This window comes from Vanellus vanellus (genome assembly GCF_965231255.1).
Source record: "Vanellus vanellus genome assembly, chromosome: 9".
In the NCBI taxonomy this organism is placed as follows: Eukaryota; Metazoa; Chordata; class Aves; order Charadriiformes; family Charadriidae; genus Vanellus; species Vanellus vanellus.
The window spans coordinates 8,099,764-8,119,498 of NC_138914.1; the positions used below are offsets into that span (position 1 = coordinate 8,099,764).

At 40.7% G+C, this 19,735-nt stretch overlaps 1 protein-coding gene across 1 annotated transcript in view; it reads left to right on the forward strand.

The window, feature by feature from the left end:
• LOC309675412 (contactin-6-like) overlaps positions 1–19,735 on the forward strand; it is a gene marked incomplete at its 3' end in the record, with an annotated part of 76,957 nt that overhangs the window by 32,033 nt on the left and 25,189 nt on the right. The window contains exons 6-8 of the mRNA XM_082487727.1: positions 791–927; positions 4,433–4,562; positions 5,642–5,792. Coding sequence (XP_082343853.1) covers positions 791–927; positions 4,433–4,562; positions 5,642–5,792 — 418 coding nt within the window. The remainder of the gene's footprint in view (positions 1–790; positions 928–4,432; positions 4,563–5,641; positions 5,793–19,735) is intronic.

Consider the following 19,735-nt stretch of genomic DNA (forward strand, 5'->3'; position numbering starts at 1 on the left):
GAGGGATGCAACTTAGTGTCTCGCTTGCACATGCCTTTGGTCTATCCCAAATTTAAGTGGGTCTTAGTTGTTCTCCCAAGGTCTCATATTCGCCTGTATCTCGACAGCTATTCTACATGTCAGCCTGCCTCGAGCTGATTCCAGCTCAGCCCTTGAGTACTTAGTTGGGTGTTTACAGAGTTCGTCTGTGATTCTTGCAAATTCTGCTTTTACACAGCAATAAATCTATGTCGATGTGGCACAAGTATTCAGAAAGTGTTACTGTCATCTGAGTAATATCTGTGTTCTAAATTGCAACCAAAGAACCCACGGTCTGAACCCATGGTCTCAGCTATGTGGGTAAAACAGAGGGGTAATGTTCACAATCCATTATTTTTATTAGCTACTGACTAATGATTTTGATATTTCTATTTTTGGTACACAGATTCAAGTACCTTGAGAGGAGGACTGTTTTCTAGAAATAGGCATCTCATTGCTTTCAGAAAGTACGTCCAGAATTTTGGGCATGTAAAATCATTTCTTCTGCAAATTTTGGCCATTAAAATGAATAAAATAAAATGAATCAAATAAAAATGTACTTCCTGTCCACTAGACACTTGGGCTTGAACATTTTCCCAAGTTAATCCCGCAGTTTAATGCCAGGGAATTGTTGTGCAGAATTCACTTGCAATATAATAAGAACGTGTTGGACAAATACTAATTAGTCTTGCTCAGTTCATTAATTAATGGCAACATACCTCCAGCGAAATAATTTTTCTCCTGCTCAAAATGGTTTGCATATTCTTTTCAGCACTCCCGGAATGGGAAAAAAAAATCCAAAATGCCTTTCTGTCTCTCTACGACAGCTTATTTTGGGAATGTAAGGCAAAAGGAAAACCAAACCCTTCCTACAGTTGGTTAAAAAACGGGCAGCCGCTCACATCAGAGGTAAGGATCCTGTCGTCTTGTCTGCTTTCTTGCTCGTCTTTTTTGTTTTCGCGTTATTTAGTCACAACATTAATTTTGCAGTGTGTTATCATTTTTCAGAAATTTTGTTAAAGCTTTACATATCAAAATAAACATAACAGCACAAGCTTTTTGCAGCACAAAGCCTCGATTCTTGGAGATCTTTATTGAAAACGTATGGTATTGCCAGTTTATATATAGATAGAGAGAGACACCAATTTCTCCATGTGATTTATCTTACAGAGCATCTAATTGCTACAAGATATGGCAGTAAGTATGGATGGGTTTAAAAATACCAATTAAAGTTAGGGAAAGAAGGGTCTGTCCAGAAACACTAAGCACATCTGTAGACGTAATCTGTAATTTGGGAAACTGGTAGGGTGCCAATGGACTGTTTGTGGAAGAGCATTTCAGAGCTGGCGTGGCAAACGGATCAGCGTGTTCACGTGCACTTTTCTTCTGTTTCTGTTCTTCATCTGCAGGCTGGACGGACCTTTGGTCTCATGCAGTCTGGCCATTCTGGTGCTGTGTTAATCCTTTAACTGAACTAATCAGTCAGCTCTGAGAATCAGCTAATATTGAGGTTAATGCTTTTCTGGCACTATGCAGAGGAATGATAGACTAAAGAAAACCATATGAAGCTACAAGGAAAAGGTGAATAAGTAAAAAACTCACTTAAAGGAAGAAGGACCAAAGGAAAGTAGTGAAGTGGTAGGAGTGCAGGAGGAGAGGGGAAATCAAGTGGAGCTCACATATTTAAGAAACCTGATCGGCTACTTAGGTAGACAGGTCTTTGTGAACACAGCTTTGTCTCTTTGCAGGCAGTGTAATTATACTCCTGTGGTGGCCAACCTTTGGCACATCCATCTTCCGGTCTTCAGTTGTTGGTGACCTCACGGAGAACAGCTTCTTTGGCAAGAGAGTCTTTGCTGCATTTGCGTTCTGCTGAGGCCAAGTTTTCCTTTTTACTAAGCATCTGTTCAGCACCTATCGGGCATAAAATGGCGTGGCTCATCTGTAATGCATTCTTACTTGCTTGGAAGAAATAATACTGTGATTAATTTCTCTCTAGCAAGAACAGATACGGAATCATTTCCAAAACATATGGGGCAAATTAGCACCTGCTGGGTTGCAGAACCAGCACTTGTTTGGCTTAGTAGACCTTATTTGAACCAACTGGAGGGGGGTCCAATCTTCCGTATGATTTTCCCCTGGATTAGTCCTAAGCAGAGCCCAACTAGCATCTGAGAAGGCTAGCCAAAATTTATTGGATTGCAATTTTTCTGAGCCTGATTGTTCTACTCATTGTCACCTCTTCCTAAGCAAGATTATCTAGTTTATCTCTCTTTGAAGACGGCGATATTTAGAATCTGTCACTCTTCAATTGCATAGTTTCAATAAAAAAGAATGAAACACTCTACAGACACATTTTCAACCAACATTTTCGCAGTAGTTACAGTGTGTTGTCAATGGAATACTTCAGGCAACAAAATGCTGAATGTTATTGCTCAATGGACAAAATGGATAGTTTGGAGGTGAAAGTACAAGGGAGGAGTAATAAAATATTCAGTCTGTCACAGCACCCTGCTTGTTGGAAATACCACGGGAAGAATACCTTCCAGACACGTTCCGCCTTGGGGCTGATTCTGAGGATATTGTCTACTCTTTGTCAAACCTTTCTCCCTGACCACCTAGCTGGTCATCCCTGCATTATTCCTGCTTGTGTACACGGTGTGCTTTATTCTTCTCTTTGTCTGCATCGCTCAAAAGAGAATGGCAGGGAATTCGGCGTGTGTATGAAACACAAGCGTTGCTTCAGAAGGGGGTTTTATATTCAAAGGCTGTTTGTCAAAATAGAATGCTTTGAGAGGGTAGCAAAGAGCCTGAAGGTAAAACTAAGTATGCAAAGAAGATATCTGTACTGAGCGCCTCAAAAAAAAAACAAAACCCCCCACAAAAAACAAAACAAAAAACAAAAAAAAAAAACCACCAAACCAGTGGATAAGTAATGTAATGTTGTTAATTAGTTCGCAAGACACCAGCCATACAACCGCAGGCTGCGTTCTCACCAAACTTCCAAGCCAAACAAGGTTGGGCTGGGTCAGTTCTTGGCTGGGAGACCTCCAAGGAAAAGCCGGAGTATTGGAAAATAGAGCTCCGTAGCTCAATAGGTGGCACTCTCCCCTCTGCAAGCACGGCAGGAGGAATCCCACCAGGCTGTGCGACTGGCGTCTCTCTGGCAACTCAGCGAGTTGGGGTGTATACATTCAGCAGTTCCCAAATACTTTTTAGATGTTTGTAGCTGTTCAGCAAAGACGGCTGCGTACTCTGATGCTGTGTGCTCCCCTTACTCCTTCAGAGGCGGCGGAGCCAGACTAAAGGAGCAGCAGCGTCCTGACGGTAATAGCTGCTGTTTCAGACTTGCATTTGGTGATGGCATTTGTATTCCCTGTTGGGGGTTTCTTCCACACTGATCTGTTTTGGGGAACATATTCTCTTCTTCTTCTCAGTGTTACTATTTGCAGCGGAACTATTATGGTCTCCAGATGCTAATAATTGTAAAGTCACAAAATATTTAGCTTTAAGTTATGCTTGTAGCACAAAATAGGCTTTTTTCTATTTGCCAAAACAGAGCAAATAAAACTCCTTTTAATATACCAAAACCCAAGCTCTGGTCCTGATTTATCCACTGAGCAGTTTCCTCTATTTCAGCAGAATTGCACTGGAGAAACTTAGTGTGTATACAAATTCAAGCCACGAGGAGCCATGCTCTCCCTCTGATCTCAACAGCTGCCTGAGGGTTTCCAACAGGAATTGAAGAGTGTTGGCTTTCCGGAGAGCTTTTTCAGTGCATCATTTTTCTGCGACTTGTGATCGGATGACATTTGAATTTTTTGTCCTTTTTTTTTTTTTCTTTTTTTTTTTTTTTTGAGCACCTCTGTCTCCTGTGGAGTTTTTCCGCTCATTTTAGATTACCATCATCAGATTCAACTAACCAGATGTGGGGGGGTGGGGGGGTCAGGCCACGCTTCACCGTGCCCCCCCAGACAGGGCTGCAGGCGCTGCTTCCCGGGAGCCGTATGGAAGATGCTCCAGGCTCCCAGCGTGGAGCAGCCGTACCTGCCCTGCGGTGGCTGCTTCCGCGTCTGCTTCGTGGCAAAGCCGATCCACAGATTCCCAGTTCAGCAGTGCGGAGAAACACTTGCCACAGCTGGAACATCTGGGCACACCTGCCCAAGGCAATGGCTCTGCAACACGTGCCTGGAGTTCTTGAAAATTTTGAAGAGCTAAGAGGTCTGAAAACACACCCACCATCACATAGCCGAGGTATAAATCGTATTCCTGATGTATTCATTCGCGTTTCTTCCAAGAAAATAACATTTCTGCTTCTGAATTACAGTCAGGTGCATCAGTGTGATACCAAAAAAAATGGGATTGTACAGTCATTGGCTCTGTCAATGATTTTTGCTTGTTTTTCTTTTCTCAGGAGAGAATTCAAATAGAAAATGGAACTCTTATCATACCTACACTGAATATGTCAGACTCTGGCCTCTATCAGTGTGTGGCAGAAAACAAGTACGGTGCTATTTATGCCAATGCTGAGTTGCGGGTGATAGGTGAGTAAATGCCACTAAAACGAACAGGTACTGAGTACAACAGGACACTCATTTAAAAAAAATTAAATTAAGAAATGAGTAGATTTAATTCCACCTGGCAGTTCAGGTCTGTTGATATTTCTTTGCTGCTTGATCTTCATCACCCATGTGTGAATGTTTGTTTTTTTTTTTTTTTATTTTGTGACTGGTTTGGAGGAAAATTTTAATCCCATGTGTGGACTTTCTTTATCATGAATGCACCATTTTAATGAATGCTGTTTCTCACTTAGTATTATGAGTTATTAATAGTTATTCTGCAGTTTTTAAAAGTCAATTTCATCAAGTGGGAAAAATCATTTTAACTATAAACAAAGAGCATATGGCAAATATGTCTATAAAAACAAATAACATATAGCAAATAATCTCATTAATGATTACCAAAGATGCACATAAAATGGAATTTGTTCATATATTTCAAAGGGTATTCTGTTGTAGATGTCCAAATATAAAGTTAGTTCAACAGCCAAATAGTAGTGGAACCAGTAAAATAGGCTTTAGGAGCACCTAACTGTTGTACAGGTCTTGGGTTTTCTCCTTCTCCAAGAGTGAATTTTCACATAAATTACGGGAAAAATAAACACATTTTCAAAAAACCAGCATCAGTTTATGAACAGAAAGCCATTGAAAAACTGTATTTGTAATTGAATACTCTAAACTTTGTGGGCGAATGCATGTGGTTGGGATCGGGAGCGTGATATTGATCCTGCTGACATGGCTCTACTCAGGAGCCTCACTCGTCATCACGGGTAGACCCATTCTCCAGTCTGCAGATAACTCAAAGGAAAGGTTGTCAGAGCAGACAGTTTCTAGGTAGACAGTTTAGAAAGAGCATAAATAAGATACAATTAATTCCATTCTTTGGTACTTAAATACATTTTTCATGTTTGATATATCTACTTTTGCCAAAGTCTGAAAAGCAAAGCTATTATTGGATTCACCTATTATGTAACTCGAAGAGAAGAATTTTTAGCGAGTTCATTTAGTAACTTGTCAGCTGCATACTGTTCTGCTCTTCTTTCTTCTTACTTCTCTATTTTTAGCTGCAGCACCCGATTTTTCCAAAAATCCTGTGAAAAAAAGGTCTGTTGTTCAAGTTGGAGGTGAAGCTACAATTGGTTGTAAACCGAGCGCTTCTCCCAGAGCAGTTATTAACTGGAGAAAGGGCTCAGAGGTTCTGCACCAGAACAAAAGGTACCGTCATAAACCAGTTGCTGGATTGTTGGGTGTTCTCTGTTTTAATATCATTTAAACATCACCGAAACACAGCTGGCTTAGTATTGTTTTTGACATCTTGTTGATGGAAAACTTTGATGCCAGAGGCCTATTTGTCTTTAGCAGTGGCCATACAGTTCTGCAGATACGAAGCTGATTGAGAACAAAGCCAAAGCGAATACGCGCGGCTAATTGTACGATACATACGTTTGTTTTCGTCAGCAGTTAATTCACTGCAGCGCTATCAGAGCTGACTGCTTACTGCGCGCAAAGCCTGAGTGAATCAGCCTCATGCAGGAGACATCAGTGGAGGCTTCGGGGGAGCAGAATACACCCCCAGGCTGCCGCATAATTGCTTAGCAGCTGTACAGGTTGTACGATAACCCACAGCTAAATCAACCTCCTTATTCTGACCCTTCTGTTTAGGCAGGATTTAGCCACTGGACCAACATACTGGTACACTCCCTCACCAACTGGTGTGGGGTTGCGTGGTCTTCAGCAGGGCTTTACCGACGTTTGGTCTGTAATGGCTGATTTCTGTGATATTTGTGAGTTGCCACAAACTGTCTACGTTATATACATGCTAATGTCAATTAAATGGTAAAGCATTAGAATCAAAAGCGACGTACTGACCTGAGTAGGTTGCGAGTAGTATACGCAATACACAACCGTGGTGGTATTTCCATATACAAAAGTAGACAGATGGATGAAATGGGCAACAGTGTCTAAGAATTGTAATCTTTCTCGGCATCTCTTTCAGTTCTTAAACATAAGAGCAACACTGTTTTATCGCATTATCATTTTCAGAGACTGAAAACAGAATCAGTGATTCATAAAGCTCTGGCAATTGAACACCAGGTTTTGCACACAGGACCAGTTGCTCGAGGAGGTTAGTTTGGGTCACATAGGATTTAAAATAATAATAATTAAAACAACATTACTCAAAACTGTGACACAAAGAAGTATTTCCCTATCCCACGCTGCAGTAATGTCCAATGCAGATAAAAATAAATCACAGAAGTGTATGGGAAAGAAAGTGCAAATCTGAGAAGAGATATTTCACATAGGTACAAGGAAACAGAAAAATTTGGGTAAACAATCCATGCCACAGGACGTAGAGAACTTTTCAATGATTTATTTTCCCCCCTTCACTAACGGCAGTTTTATTTTCTTTTTAACTGCTCAGCTATTGATGAAAAATATTTTTCTAACTGGTGTTCAGTCAAATCTTTTTTGCATTGCGATTGTACAGTCTATTCCACAAAAACGCCTGTTCGTTCCTATTAGCTGCAGCCTATCCCTACTGGATGCAGAAAACATGCTCAGTATACAGTTTGCCACAGGCAATCTCTGGATTTTCTGACATTGATGAGAACAGGAGCAAGGAGAGCACTGTTTAAAACTTACAACTTAAATTGTTGAATTAAACCTAGATCTTGAGGTTCTAGTACCATGATATTCCCCGTCTGATTTGCTTATAAAAAAATATTTACACTCTGCATACAGTATTTACTTGTGCTCCTGTATTAATTTACTAACAATAATTATAAGCACGCTGTAATTTTTGAGCATCCCAGAAGACCTTCTGCTGCTTAGCAGGAGTAAACAAAAGGAGCAGGATTTACACTCAGGCAAAGGGAGAGAGTTTAAAGTCTCCATCTGCAAAACATTATTACCAGTGTGGCCATTGGTGCAAAGTAGAATTCATGAGGCTTTTTGATTGTTAGATGACAAAACAGCTAGTGCCACCATTTTGAAGAAGAGAAAATAACTCATCTATACCGTATTTTTCCAGAGATCTCTGTGACGGAAAATGAAAATAAGGATTTGTATGGCTGTAATTAAAGCACACAGCTAATTAAAGTACTTAAACGGTATGTGTCTTTGCTCATAAAAAAGAGAAGGAATCTGCTCTGCCTTTCTCTCTATATATGATTAAACCCTGACATGTCACACACAGATTAACTATTTTAACTATAGCTTTCCCTATTTCTGTTCCCATTTTATTGTGCAGCAGTTATAATCTCTCTGGACTCCTTTACTAGCTTTTTTTTTTTTTTTTTTTTTAATATTTGGTTGGGTTATAAATGCTGGGAAAAAAGGAAGTGTCAATCCCGTAGGGTTCTGACAGCAAAACTGTGATGGACACATTGCTAAATACGCCAGATCACATAGGTTCTTCAGAATGATTTAGCCAAATTCAATCTTTTCTTACAGAAACAGTGCAACTAGAGCTATTCCACCCTAAGGGGAAAGGATATTCTTTCTTTTCCACCTTCTTTCTTTCACTCATGATAATAGTTTATTCCTGATAGTCATGCGTGCGCGGTCACTGCTCTGCCTCATCATCTGAGCAAGGGAACACTGCTTTATATTAACGCTAGTTTGTAAGTCTGTAAAGAGAAATGTGCTAACTAGGAAGAGCTAATAAACAGACTATCCATATTAATAAAAGCACCATGAAATATTTTCTATTTGATGTTCTCTGAGGGTTTTTTATCAAGCCTTTTTAAGTTCACCAAGCTGCAGTATTTGGCCCCCTGCTATTTGAAAAATATGTTAACGTTTCCTGAGTCTGAAGGGTAATCTTCTGAATCTCTTGCCACGGTCCAGCAGTGCAGGTCCTCAGCCCTCGGTCCCCTTTTCAGGGCACAGTTTCCTCCAGACCTTCTTGTCTCTTCTCTGCAGCTCAAACGCATCGTTGTCCAAATCTTCAACAGCTTATATGCTCTGGTTTATGTAGAATAGCATTTGAAGCATGCATGCAAGTCCTTCAAAAAATTCCCAAATCAATAAATTTTTACACTAGATAGTAAACCAAAGCCTAAACATATCTGTACTTGGTCAGCTTACTGTTCCCAGTCTTAATGTCCCCTCTGCGCTGAGTATTCGACTTCAAAATTTTCAGAAATGGCTAAATTCCACCCTCGTTCATACGACTCACCCTCTGAGTTAGTGGGATTTATCTTTGGCTCATGCTGCTGGCCACCTTAGAGAGGGCATTCAAGGTTATCAGCTGCAGGAATCAAAAAGAAATTCCACATTTGGCTAGTCCTAGCTGGTTTTACCTGCTCTCTCTTCACGTGATCCCCCCAGTCAGCTTCTCTGGATCATTTAGCAGTACAGCTTCAGGTGTTCTTTTGGGCAATTAACTTCCTCCTTTGGATCAAAGTCTTGAGAAATGGGCTTTCAGGAGCAATACCACTTGTCCGATGGGCAAGTCTTTGAAAAGATTTTGCTTGCCCTTTGCCAAATGCACGGGTTTCTTTTACCTGGCATGTGATGTGACTTTAACTCAATGTGGAAATGAAATGCAGCAAAGAAAAAGAACAAGCTTCGTGCTCTGAACTCCCACCCTGTGGGGTGTGACACAGATATGGGCTATTTTCATGTATGTCATATATTCTCAGTAAGCGCAATGGGAGTTTTCTTTGTCTCGGTTCTATCACCTCGTGTGTCCACTGAGGAAAAGGAGTAGAAGGGAACAGTTCATATACTAAATAAAGCAAATTTGCAAGTCTAGACACTGATCTCATCACGGATGCATATCTTGTTATTGCCTTCAGTAGATTCAGGATCAGGACCCCCGTGGAAAACGTAGTTTATAAAAATTCTTTTTGATTGAAGCATTTTAATAAACGGGAATTGGAAGCCCTTTTGCTTTACCAGAGAGAGGTGCTATTCCCTCACCATGAGCTGAGGATCCCCAAACACTGTAGTGAATGCATATAAACATAGGAGACTCACTCCACTCAGAATTTAAATGAGGATAGATGAGGGAAAACCGAGAAATGAGGTAGGCTTAAAGAATGCATTAGTCATATACAGCACTTTCCATGCATTAATAATCAGTAATAAGCAAATATTCATAATTTACATCCTTTTCTGGGGAGTGGACAAGAAGTATGTTGAGGGGTCAATAAAATATGCTCAATACTTGTTGGCTCCTAGACTTGCTTGTAGAACACTCTTCAGTCCCATCTCTGTGAAGGACAGTAATTGATGATAAATTCTCTCTCCCACGCCACACTTGGGTTTGGTGTTTTGCACTCAAGTGATTGCCATTTCTCAAAGGAAACGTGGGGGAACGACTGAGCACTGAAATGAAAAGCTGTCTTTCAGCAATCTTATGCAAAGAACCCTGAGCAGATGTTGTGACTGGAGACTTCTAACACTATGGGTGGGGGGCAATGATCTGGTAATTGCTGAGGTCTTACAGCTGCCCCTTGGAGCCTCAAACTCAAGGGGATTCTCCTGCTCCCATGTGAAACGCAAGGACCCAGCGGGTTTCATTAACCAAAAGGTTGGATCCGCTCATAGCCACGAGCCACGTGCTGCATCTGAATGGCTCTACCAGTTTCCTGGGCACAACCATTCTCCTACAGCCTTCTGAGCACTCGGGGCCACCATCTGCTCCTGCCTTTCTTCTGCTACTCCGCTGTTCAAAGTCAGGTTCCAAACCCACGAATTTTGGACACGTTTTAAACTTTTTTTTGTTATTTCGGAAAAGAATTCTGTCTTTTTGTGGACAGCTGTTGGCTTTAGAGCAATAGGGAGTTAAAAAAAAGAAAGGCAATTAATTGGTAAACAGGCGAAGTCCTCAATCCACTGATCAAATACAACATACTAAACATATTGTACTGTGGAATAGCATTTCAGCTTGCACCAATTTGAAAAGAAATGTGTCAGGGCAGTTCAACAAACTTCAGTGAAACATTTCAATTACCAGAATGTCAACATTGTTTGTTTAGCTTGTACTGAAACCTTCCAGAATATCCATTATCTTTAAAAAAAAAAATAAAAAAATCTGCTTGGGCTGGAATCAAGACAAAATGGATTGAAAATTCCGAAATTTGCACTACTCTACTAACAAAGGAGGAGATTGATGTCATTTAACTTTTGTTTAGCTGAAGTCAATATGCAGTCTAAGGTAGTTATTTACTTTTTCTTGGCAGCCACCTCCATCTCAAATGAGATGCCTAACTTTTAGATGAGCAAAGCTGGGGGAATGAAACCTATCCACAGTGTCTGAAAAAAACCCCTACCTATACTGAAGTCAAACCCGACGAGTAGCACAGGCAAAGAGAAGTTCTGCTTTTCACGCTGCTTAGTGCCACAAACCAACCCGCCTTATGCACCCGCTGTTTGCAGATAAAGGTAGTATAGGAATTTGTATGCTGGTAGCAAGTTTCATACAGAACATATTTTCTTATGCTGTTCCAGCACTTGCCGTTCTATTCCCAGCTTTCTACAGCAATGCAGCTAGGTGAATAGCAATGAGATATTAATATTACTATTATTTTATTTTTTAAGTCTGATTTTTGAAGCCTGGATTAAGTGTATCTCCATTTTTATCCTTCTTGCTTTTCTACCACAAGAAGCTTTGCATAACTTTGATGATATGCCTTAACCCTTCTATCTTATCAGTGTCTGTGTGCTTGTAAAGAAGTTCATTTCCTATTTCAGTTTTTAAATAGAGCACTTGAAGTGTGGGCATCAGCAATCAGAGCAATTCTAGATATCTTACACACCATCGTTGTAAGTCAACATGAATACAAATTAAGCTTAACTCTTGACAAAATTCTAATTTTGCTTAGGGAACCAATGGAATTGATTCCACATCTGCTAAATTTGATTAATCACTTCAGTACCATTCCTTGCTAACAAATAGATTGACAGAAATCAAAGGCATGGATTTACCTGCCTGCTTTCAGTGCTTGGCCTGAACTTATGTATTAAGACATGAAAACTCCTACAAAACCTGAGATTGCTGTATAGCATTGCTTTGGTTTTTCACCTCTCAGGCCACACTACTACTACATATTCGGTGCTAACCAGACAAACCCATCATTATGCCTTTCCTGAGGGAATGCTGAGAGCTGCAAAGATTATTCTTTGTTCTGGCTAAAAATATCTTATGCACAGATTACAATGGTCTCAGTTTCTATATGAAAGGTGGCAGAGAAGAGGGTATTGCAAAAGACTCGTGGAGGAAGCTATAATCTATTTCTCGAATATTTATTTGCTAACAGCAGTGGGTTTTTTTCTGTTTTCAGTGTTGGTTGTAGGCATACGTGTGCAAGCATTTGCCCATGCTTCCTTCTGAATAATGTCATTGAATCTAGCAGGAACATAAAACATGGCAGTACTCACTGAAGAGTGAGCATGCATGAGCAGAATTGTTTGGTGATCCAGCAAAACTAATGATGTTGCCATAAGAAAAGTTTTACAACCAAAGGTATGCCAGAAAAGGCCTCAGACTGACCTGAAGTACCTTGAGTCTTTACTTCTTTGTGTTCTCTACATTTCCAGTTATTTCTGTCTTCTCCCCCAAGCTGGGAGCGAAGGCAGGGGAGTGGGAAGTGTATGAGTGAAAGATGAGGAGGGACATATAGGGAAGGAAGAATGAGCACAGATGAGGGGAAGAAAAAGACAATATTTTATTTTTCTTCTTAATCTTATTTTGCTTTGTTTTCTCTCTTTCTTCTTTCTCTGTTATCTTTCCATTTGAAGTCGATCCACTGCAGAGTAATGAGGAGGCAGAAGGGGACCCCCATTGCTACTTGACCCAATGAAACACTGGCAGGCAGCAGACGGAAAATATTAGTGCAGTAGCAGACATAAGAAAAGGGCTTTTCCTCTCTTTTCTCTCTCCTTAGAGAGTTTCACAATGGAACAAGCCAATAAACCTAATTTCATCATGTATTACTGACTACTTAATGCAATAGTGTTTAGCACATCAGATAGCGTGAGCATCAAGTAAGCAAATGAACCATATGTTCTCACGTATAAGAAAGAATGACAACCGGCGTGATGTTGGATTTATTACAGTTTCCCTTCTGTATGACACCTCTCTAATAAAATTTTGAATCGTTCCTACCCAGCTCCTGGGAACCTCATTAAGGTGAGCCTTTCTGAGGGGTTGTCCTACATGCTGAGGTGTCCCACGCAGTCTGTCACTCTTCCATGTCACACGGAGTTGCGATAAACTACACCCCGGTGAACGTCAGGGTTGTGCCCTCTCTCCCTCTCAGTTCATGTTCTAGCCCGGCTTCATGCACATATTCTGATTGATGTTCAGGATCTGAGCCAAAGCCAGATAATCTCATTGGCGTTTTCCCATTGACTTCAACAGGCTTTGAAACAAGGTTCCTAATTAGGAGTTTGCACAAAATATAATGAGAGAATGCAACCTTCTGTGCTTCTCTTCTAGTCCAAGTTGTACTGCCATGAACATCATTACCATTGCACTATTCTGGTGTGTACTGCTGTAGCATACAAAAATACTAGTATTGGATGAAAAACATGCTGCACAAACACCAAATAAAAGTTAGTTCCTCATCCCAAAAGTTTTTGACCTAAGAGTAATATTAGAGGTAACAGACAGATCAGGATATGTCAGGGAGGTGATGTGAAAAGCAGCGATAAGATACTGATTAACTTGGCAGGCAAATGGACTGTGGCCAGTCATGCTGTGGGCACAATGAACAAATCGTCTCCTAAGAGGAGCTTCTGGGATGATTTTGAGTGCGAAGGGTTATCTGAGCGAAAGCATAGAAACAGCACCTTGAGAATGTGGCTAACGCTTTGCCTAACATGAAGGGTTTGTAGGAGGATATTAACACCTCTGGTTTAGTCATAGGATTTTATTGCAAAGCAATACTGGTATTTCGTTGCTTCTTTTCTATGAGAACTGAAAACGTTTTCAAATTTTCAGTGAAAGGAAGAGTCTGCTTAAGGGACACAGACATTTTGCTCACACATTAAAAAGACCTAAAATTTCTATTATCTGTGTTATTTTGAGCAAGGAGGTGGGTCTGAGGCTTCAGTAAACCACATACAGTCCCTACCATTTTTGCTCAAATCAAGCAGAAATTCGCTAGCCCATTGAGGATAGCCCTAGGGTTTTCCCACAGGACAACAGGTAGCCCAATGAACAGGCACAAGAAGCTCGAGCTGATGAGAGCTAAAGATGAGAGCAAGGGCAATACGCAGATGAAAGAAGATGAGTCACGAGCAAGGAAGTTGAAACCACTGAAGTTGAACACTGTTCATCTCCAATACCGCGTATCTACTATGAGTATGTACACCTGAACGGGCTGTCCAGGGTTTCTGAAAGCAAACCAGTACCATGCGGTGTACCTGGTGTCTGTTGCTTGTTGTATATGCAGAATACTTTAAAGTTAACAGCAGGTTTTATTGTACTTTTACTTTTGAAATATGTTCTGACAAGCAGGTAGGGAAGAAGATTCCTGTAAGTGAATTAAACTCCCACACAGAGGGTAATTCAGGGCCTTACGTACTGTTTAAATTCTCCTTAAGTCCCATATTAAGGGTTTTGGTTTACATCTGGAATGAATTTGGTTGTATGAATGACTAATGGTGGGATTAGATTGAATAGTAGTAGTGTGGGTATACCATCCTCTGCTGAAAGAACTTTTCTCTGATGTGCCAGAGTTGTAAAGATTTCAGAAAAACAGCAGGACTTGTTGGCAAATAGAAAAAAATGGCAACCTTTTCCTTTGGCAATTCAGTTCATTTTCTACCTGGATTCTCACCACAGAATTTCGCAAAGTCTGGTTCCTGATCCTTTCCTTCTCAGTGTACTACTTTATCACTAGATTTTTTTTTTTTCTGCTGTGAATGTTCAGACTAATCAACGTACGGCTACATAAATATGATGTTTCATTATGTCCTGTGCACAAGGTAGACTAATAAGCAAGAAATCTTTATTTTTTGCCTGGACATGTTAAGGTATGGCTCTTGTCTCTGTCCAGGATTAAACTAAATCTCTCCTCTCGTGACATCCACTGGTTAGATGCAGACTTGAAATAGGGCAAGAAGACACCTAGGGAAGAGAAGAGCCATAAATGGGACATATCTTGTAAATATGACACGAGAGAAGTTGTCTATGTGGGAAAAGACCAGAAATATGCATGTTTGTTTAATGCAGCAGACTGAGGATTGAACAGGCTCACGAGCACCTTAAAACTAGCACAAGGGTTTAGAAAGCTGCAGGGATTAAAACATGGCAAGCAACGTTTTGGGGGGTTGCTTGTTTGGTTGTTTCATCGCTAACCTAGTTGTTTGGTTGACACGTCCGTCTTTCCTGTACACACAGAGGTGCTGTTGCCCAGTATTCCCCAGCTGCAAGTTTTGAGACATATTACTGAAAGAGATTTAGGCACGTGACTACAGACGTCGTATTTTTGTCCCTTTTTTCCTTTGGTCATCGCATAAGAACATCTGCCTCACATTTAATACTTGAGTATGCTAAAGACGGGGCAAAAGAACTTCTGCTATTTTATGCTAAAGGGAGTACCATCTCCTGAAAATACTGGGTTTTATCTGGAAGCTTTATGACAGAGTAGAACTCAGTTCAAAAGTCTGTATATATTTACATAAAATAAATATTTGTGGTAGTAAATTGCAGCGATTCTATGCAAAAATAATGTTCCTTCTAAGGAACAGAGGGAAACTTTAGGAAATAGCAAAGAGCAGTGTTATAGTGTCACCTTCTCTCACTGCTAATAGTATTCTTTTCTAAAATATTTTAATAAGTCTGTTCAGCTAGATTGCGTAATTTTGTTTTGATCCAAATAGTTAACACAGAGTTTAAGGGCGTTTATTCTATTTCCAGTTAATTGTCAGTCAACTCTGAAGCTCATTTATACCAGCATACAGCTGAGGAAAATCTCCTTTTAAGCATAGTTTATTAAATGGCAATACTATTAGCATACAAATTACAGTCAGAATTGATAAACAGGTGCAAAGATCATTAACATATAATACAGACAGTCGGATCTCAGATGGGACTCAGTGGGACCTTTTCAAAAATACCAGAGCTGTCATGGGCAGGTACGATTCATTCACTCAGCCAAACTTTACTCACATTTACCTCTGCATAAATCACTGGTAATTCCGAGTCACTTGGGAGCTGTGCTCATGTTTCTGCCCCTCGCTTACCTCCCCTTGTACTTTTTAATTCAGCCCCTCTCGTGCTTCTCAATCTTTGTAAAATTAGAAACGTCAGTTATTGCCTCAAATGACTGCCTGCATGTCTGAAGAAATTTATAAACAATATATCTTTCCACAGCCCGGGAAAGCAAGAGTGTTTTGGCTCTTGAGCAGTAAAGTGAGACTGAGAAGACACGGTTTCAAATAGGATTTCTCAGATAATAAAAATTACTTTGCCTCTGATTTCATCAGATCCAGCATACTCCCCTTTTATCTGCACGGCGCTATGATGATGACTTCAATAATGTTATGAGGTGTCAGACACTTGATGTTAGAGGCAGACAGAGGAAGAGAAGAGGGAATCTTTACATTAAGTATCGGGGTTACTTTAGTTTGAAAGGAATTACGTTATGCCCTTGAAGAGGTAGCTACCCGGCTGGCAGTGCCGAAAGCTGCAGAAGGAGGCTTGATTCACCCCCAGTTTTACACCATTGCAGCTCAACCGATTTTGATGGGAACTTCAAAGACATTTGCTGTATTGAATTAATGCAACTCGCATCCATGAATTAAAATTGCACCTCTCTGTAAAACACATTGGCTGAACAATACAGTGGTGCACAAAAATTACCTCTGCTGCACTTTAAAATCTAATGAGTTGACACCTCTTTCTTTTCTCAGATTTTGTTTTTCTATCAGCCTTGTTAAATACATATTATTCTTTCATGCTCTTAAGATGAAAGCAAATAGCCATCAACAATCTTTTGTTCACATGAGACAACACTTTCGGAGGTGGTTTGTTTGGCCTGGTTAATTAAAAGCTGTACCTATCATCCCTGCTTGATTTCTCAAGTTCTTTACTTAAAAAGGATGTGCGACAATTTTAATGAGCTCTCAGTTCTTCCCAGTCTCACGTCTTCTGCGGAAACATTGCAAACTCTTCTTTTTGAACGTCACGCGGAGTTTTGACTCCAGCAGATCTTGGGTAGGTTGGTTGTTTTCCCTTTCTGCATATAACACTTATCTTGTGTACTAATGGAGTCACTCACAGAGGATGAGGACGAGGATCAACCCGATGGAATGAGTAGATTAAAAACAAACAAAAGGACGCCGCTTGCACTATGCTTAAATAAACCAGAGAAAAACTTCTCGTGAACCGTTGTGGGACTAAAGGTTTGCAAAGGCTCAAAGAGCTTTGGATTCATTCCTGAAGACAGATTTCATCCTACTTAGAAAAGCGCTGTCTCTAGACCCACACCCAGGGTTACAGGTCACTGGGAAAGGACTGCGGCACCTGCGGCTGCATCCTTACTATGCCCTCCCCCTCTGCCATGGGCACCCCGCAGGTGGAAAATTGGCGAGACGTGTCTCTGATCCGGCCTCTAAGGTCCGTCTTGTCTTCTTGTGATCCACATGAACTGCATCCAACGTATCCATCTTTTTGCAGGGTAAGTTCCCAGGCTCGTTACATATGGAATGGTATGTCTGGGTATTTCTAATTAGCCTTTGTGTGCAGGAACTTTGTATGGATTTCTAGAACTGGATTTTCATCTCTTCTTTTCCTGATAGCAACTTTGCTTAATTGAGCTATTTACCCAGAGGTAGCACCTGTGAAATTCAGGAACATCGGCATCGACACTGCTCTGATAGGAATTTAAGCATTTTGTTAGTCAGAGATGCCAGTTTAGAGTTAGGCTTACGCTTAAGCAATCCCTTGCTGCAAGAGGGCTTTATGAACAGCTGTGTCCCGAGTACCTCGTTTCACTCTTCCTTCTTCTTTTGCAAGGATGCATTTATCAGATCTGCTTGAAATCTTTTCTTTCTTGTCCCTCGACAGGCACTCGTTTATTTATTGAGAGAAGTCCAGTTTTCCTAGCAGGCAAAATATTCTACTCGCATTATATTGGACAAGTTAAACTTTTCTGTCCTGTCGCAGTACTTGGAATTGGAGTTGTCTTCTCATGCAAATGCTAGGAATTATTATCTGTAGCCTTCACGCAGTCCAAAATGTTGTGAAAAGTAACAGTTTTCAGCAAGCCCTTCAGCAGGTGAGACCTGCATTTCGCAGCTTCTTTTCCAATCATTTGTTAGAGCTTGATCCAAAGCCCGTTAAAGGAGATATTCCCATTGCCTTGAGAAGCACAGTTCCATTATTTGAAAGACAAATGGAAGAGGATAAAGTGCAGCCCCTCTGAACCCACCACAGCGTAAAGTCGTGGCTCTGAGGAAGTTTATGGCAACTTTGTTGTCCGTGGCAACCGGGTCGGTATTTCACATTGCTTTTTTTTTTTACCTTGCATTTGAAATGCATCATCTTGATTTTCTGCTGCGCTCTGCTTTCTCATCCCTCTCCTGACGCAGACCTTAGTACAGCTGGAAATTACTCACTTTTTTTCTTTTTTCTTTAATTCCCTTCCCTGCTAACTAATTACTCTGGAGTCCTTTGTGCTTTTACATAAATTCTGCCCTAGTATCTTATTTACTGCTAGCTCCCTAATTGTTTTTAGGTAGCGCGACCTCTGTTTCAAACAACTCAGAAGCTTTTATTAGCTCATGGTTTCTCTTTGCTAAGCTCCGTTTTGATCCCTTGAAAGTGCCATTCCACCCTCAGCCTACCCAGACGTTGAACTATTGTTTCAGAACAGCATTTCTTCAGATCAAACATTACCTCGTCAGCTCTTGAGTGAGTACAAACCCCTCTTAGCGGATCAATCAGGAAGCTGGGAATTATTCAGGTCTCAATTCCTGATGAAGAATGCAGGGGAAAAAAAATTACTAAACTTCAGTGAAAAAGCCCTCGCCAGAAACTCACAGGAGGTTAAACACAGAGCCTGTGCGTTCAAAGCTTCTCCCCTTTATTATTCTGTAATTTTACAGGCTTTTTTTTTTTCTGCGTATTTGCGTACATGGGAAGCTTTTAGGGCCTGGGATTGTCTTTTTTTTGCCTCATACCCACTTCTGGAGTCCAATTTGTACCTAGAGTTTGTAGGTGCAACTGCAGTAAAAATAACAGGGCATCAATATTTGATGGTGAGAAGGACACTCCGGTGGCTTGTTATAACTTTTATTCAGGTATCCAATTTATGAACATTTGCTGATTCACACTTGAAACTCTTTTGAGACTGTTTGATGAAGCCACCATGCATTAGCTAACCAGGCAATTGAATCAACTATTTTATCACCAGCAGTTTCCTATGAGGGTGTTTTCTTGTGGCTGGTGCAAACTGATTTGAAGAAACGTATCATTAATACAAAGAAAATTGCAGAGGCAGAAGTGGAATACTTGCAAATGTGTCTTCATATTTAAACTTGCTTTTGAAATTCTGTCATCAGGTGTGTCTCCATACTGAGAGGGAGAGGGACCCTCGGTAGTCTCTCGGTTTGATGCACAGCATCGTGAAGACAGCAGAAAGACTCAGCTCTTTCGTGCTTGTTCCTCCTTCTTTATCCAAAAAATGCCATTCAGTTGTTACAGCGTTATATTGAAGAACGTACTTTGTTGCTTCATATTTTGCTCCACTCCAGTTTAGTACGGATATATGATGGATTATTAAACCCGAACTTATTTTCTCATCGTACTACAAAGCGCATGCCAACGACTGCTGCAGTACCTGGTGATTATTGCCAAGGAAACAAAGATTTTTCATTCAAACCTAAATCCCTTCCCCTCTCAGCTCCACACCCCAGCAACGGATGGGGACATCTCAGCTTTTCTCATTCCTAAATCCACCCTACTCTGCTCAGGAGGAGGTCTTTCGGCAGAATAAGGTCAGGCAAGAGCGGGAGACATGAAACTGGGGGGATGTAAGCAAGAAGACTGCCAGAAATCCCAGCCTAGCGCTTGTCTCCACCAGCTGAGAGGCTGGCAGCCTGTAACGGGAAGCAGAACAAGGTCTAACGTGTGTTACACATATAGCTACAAATGTATAAATACCAGAGTGGAATGCAGCAAGACACTATGATGGGGG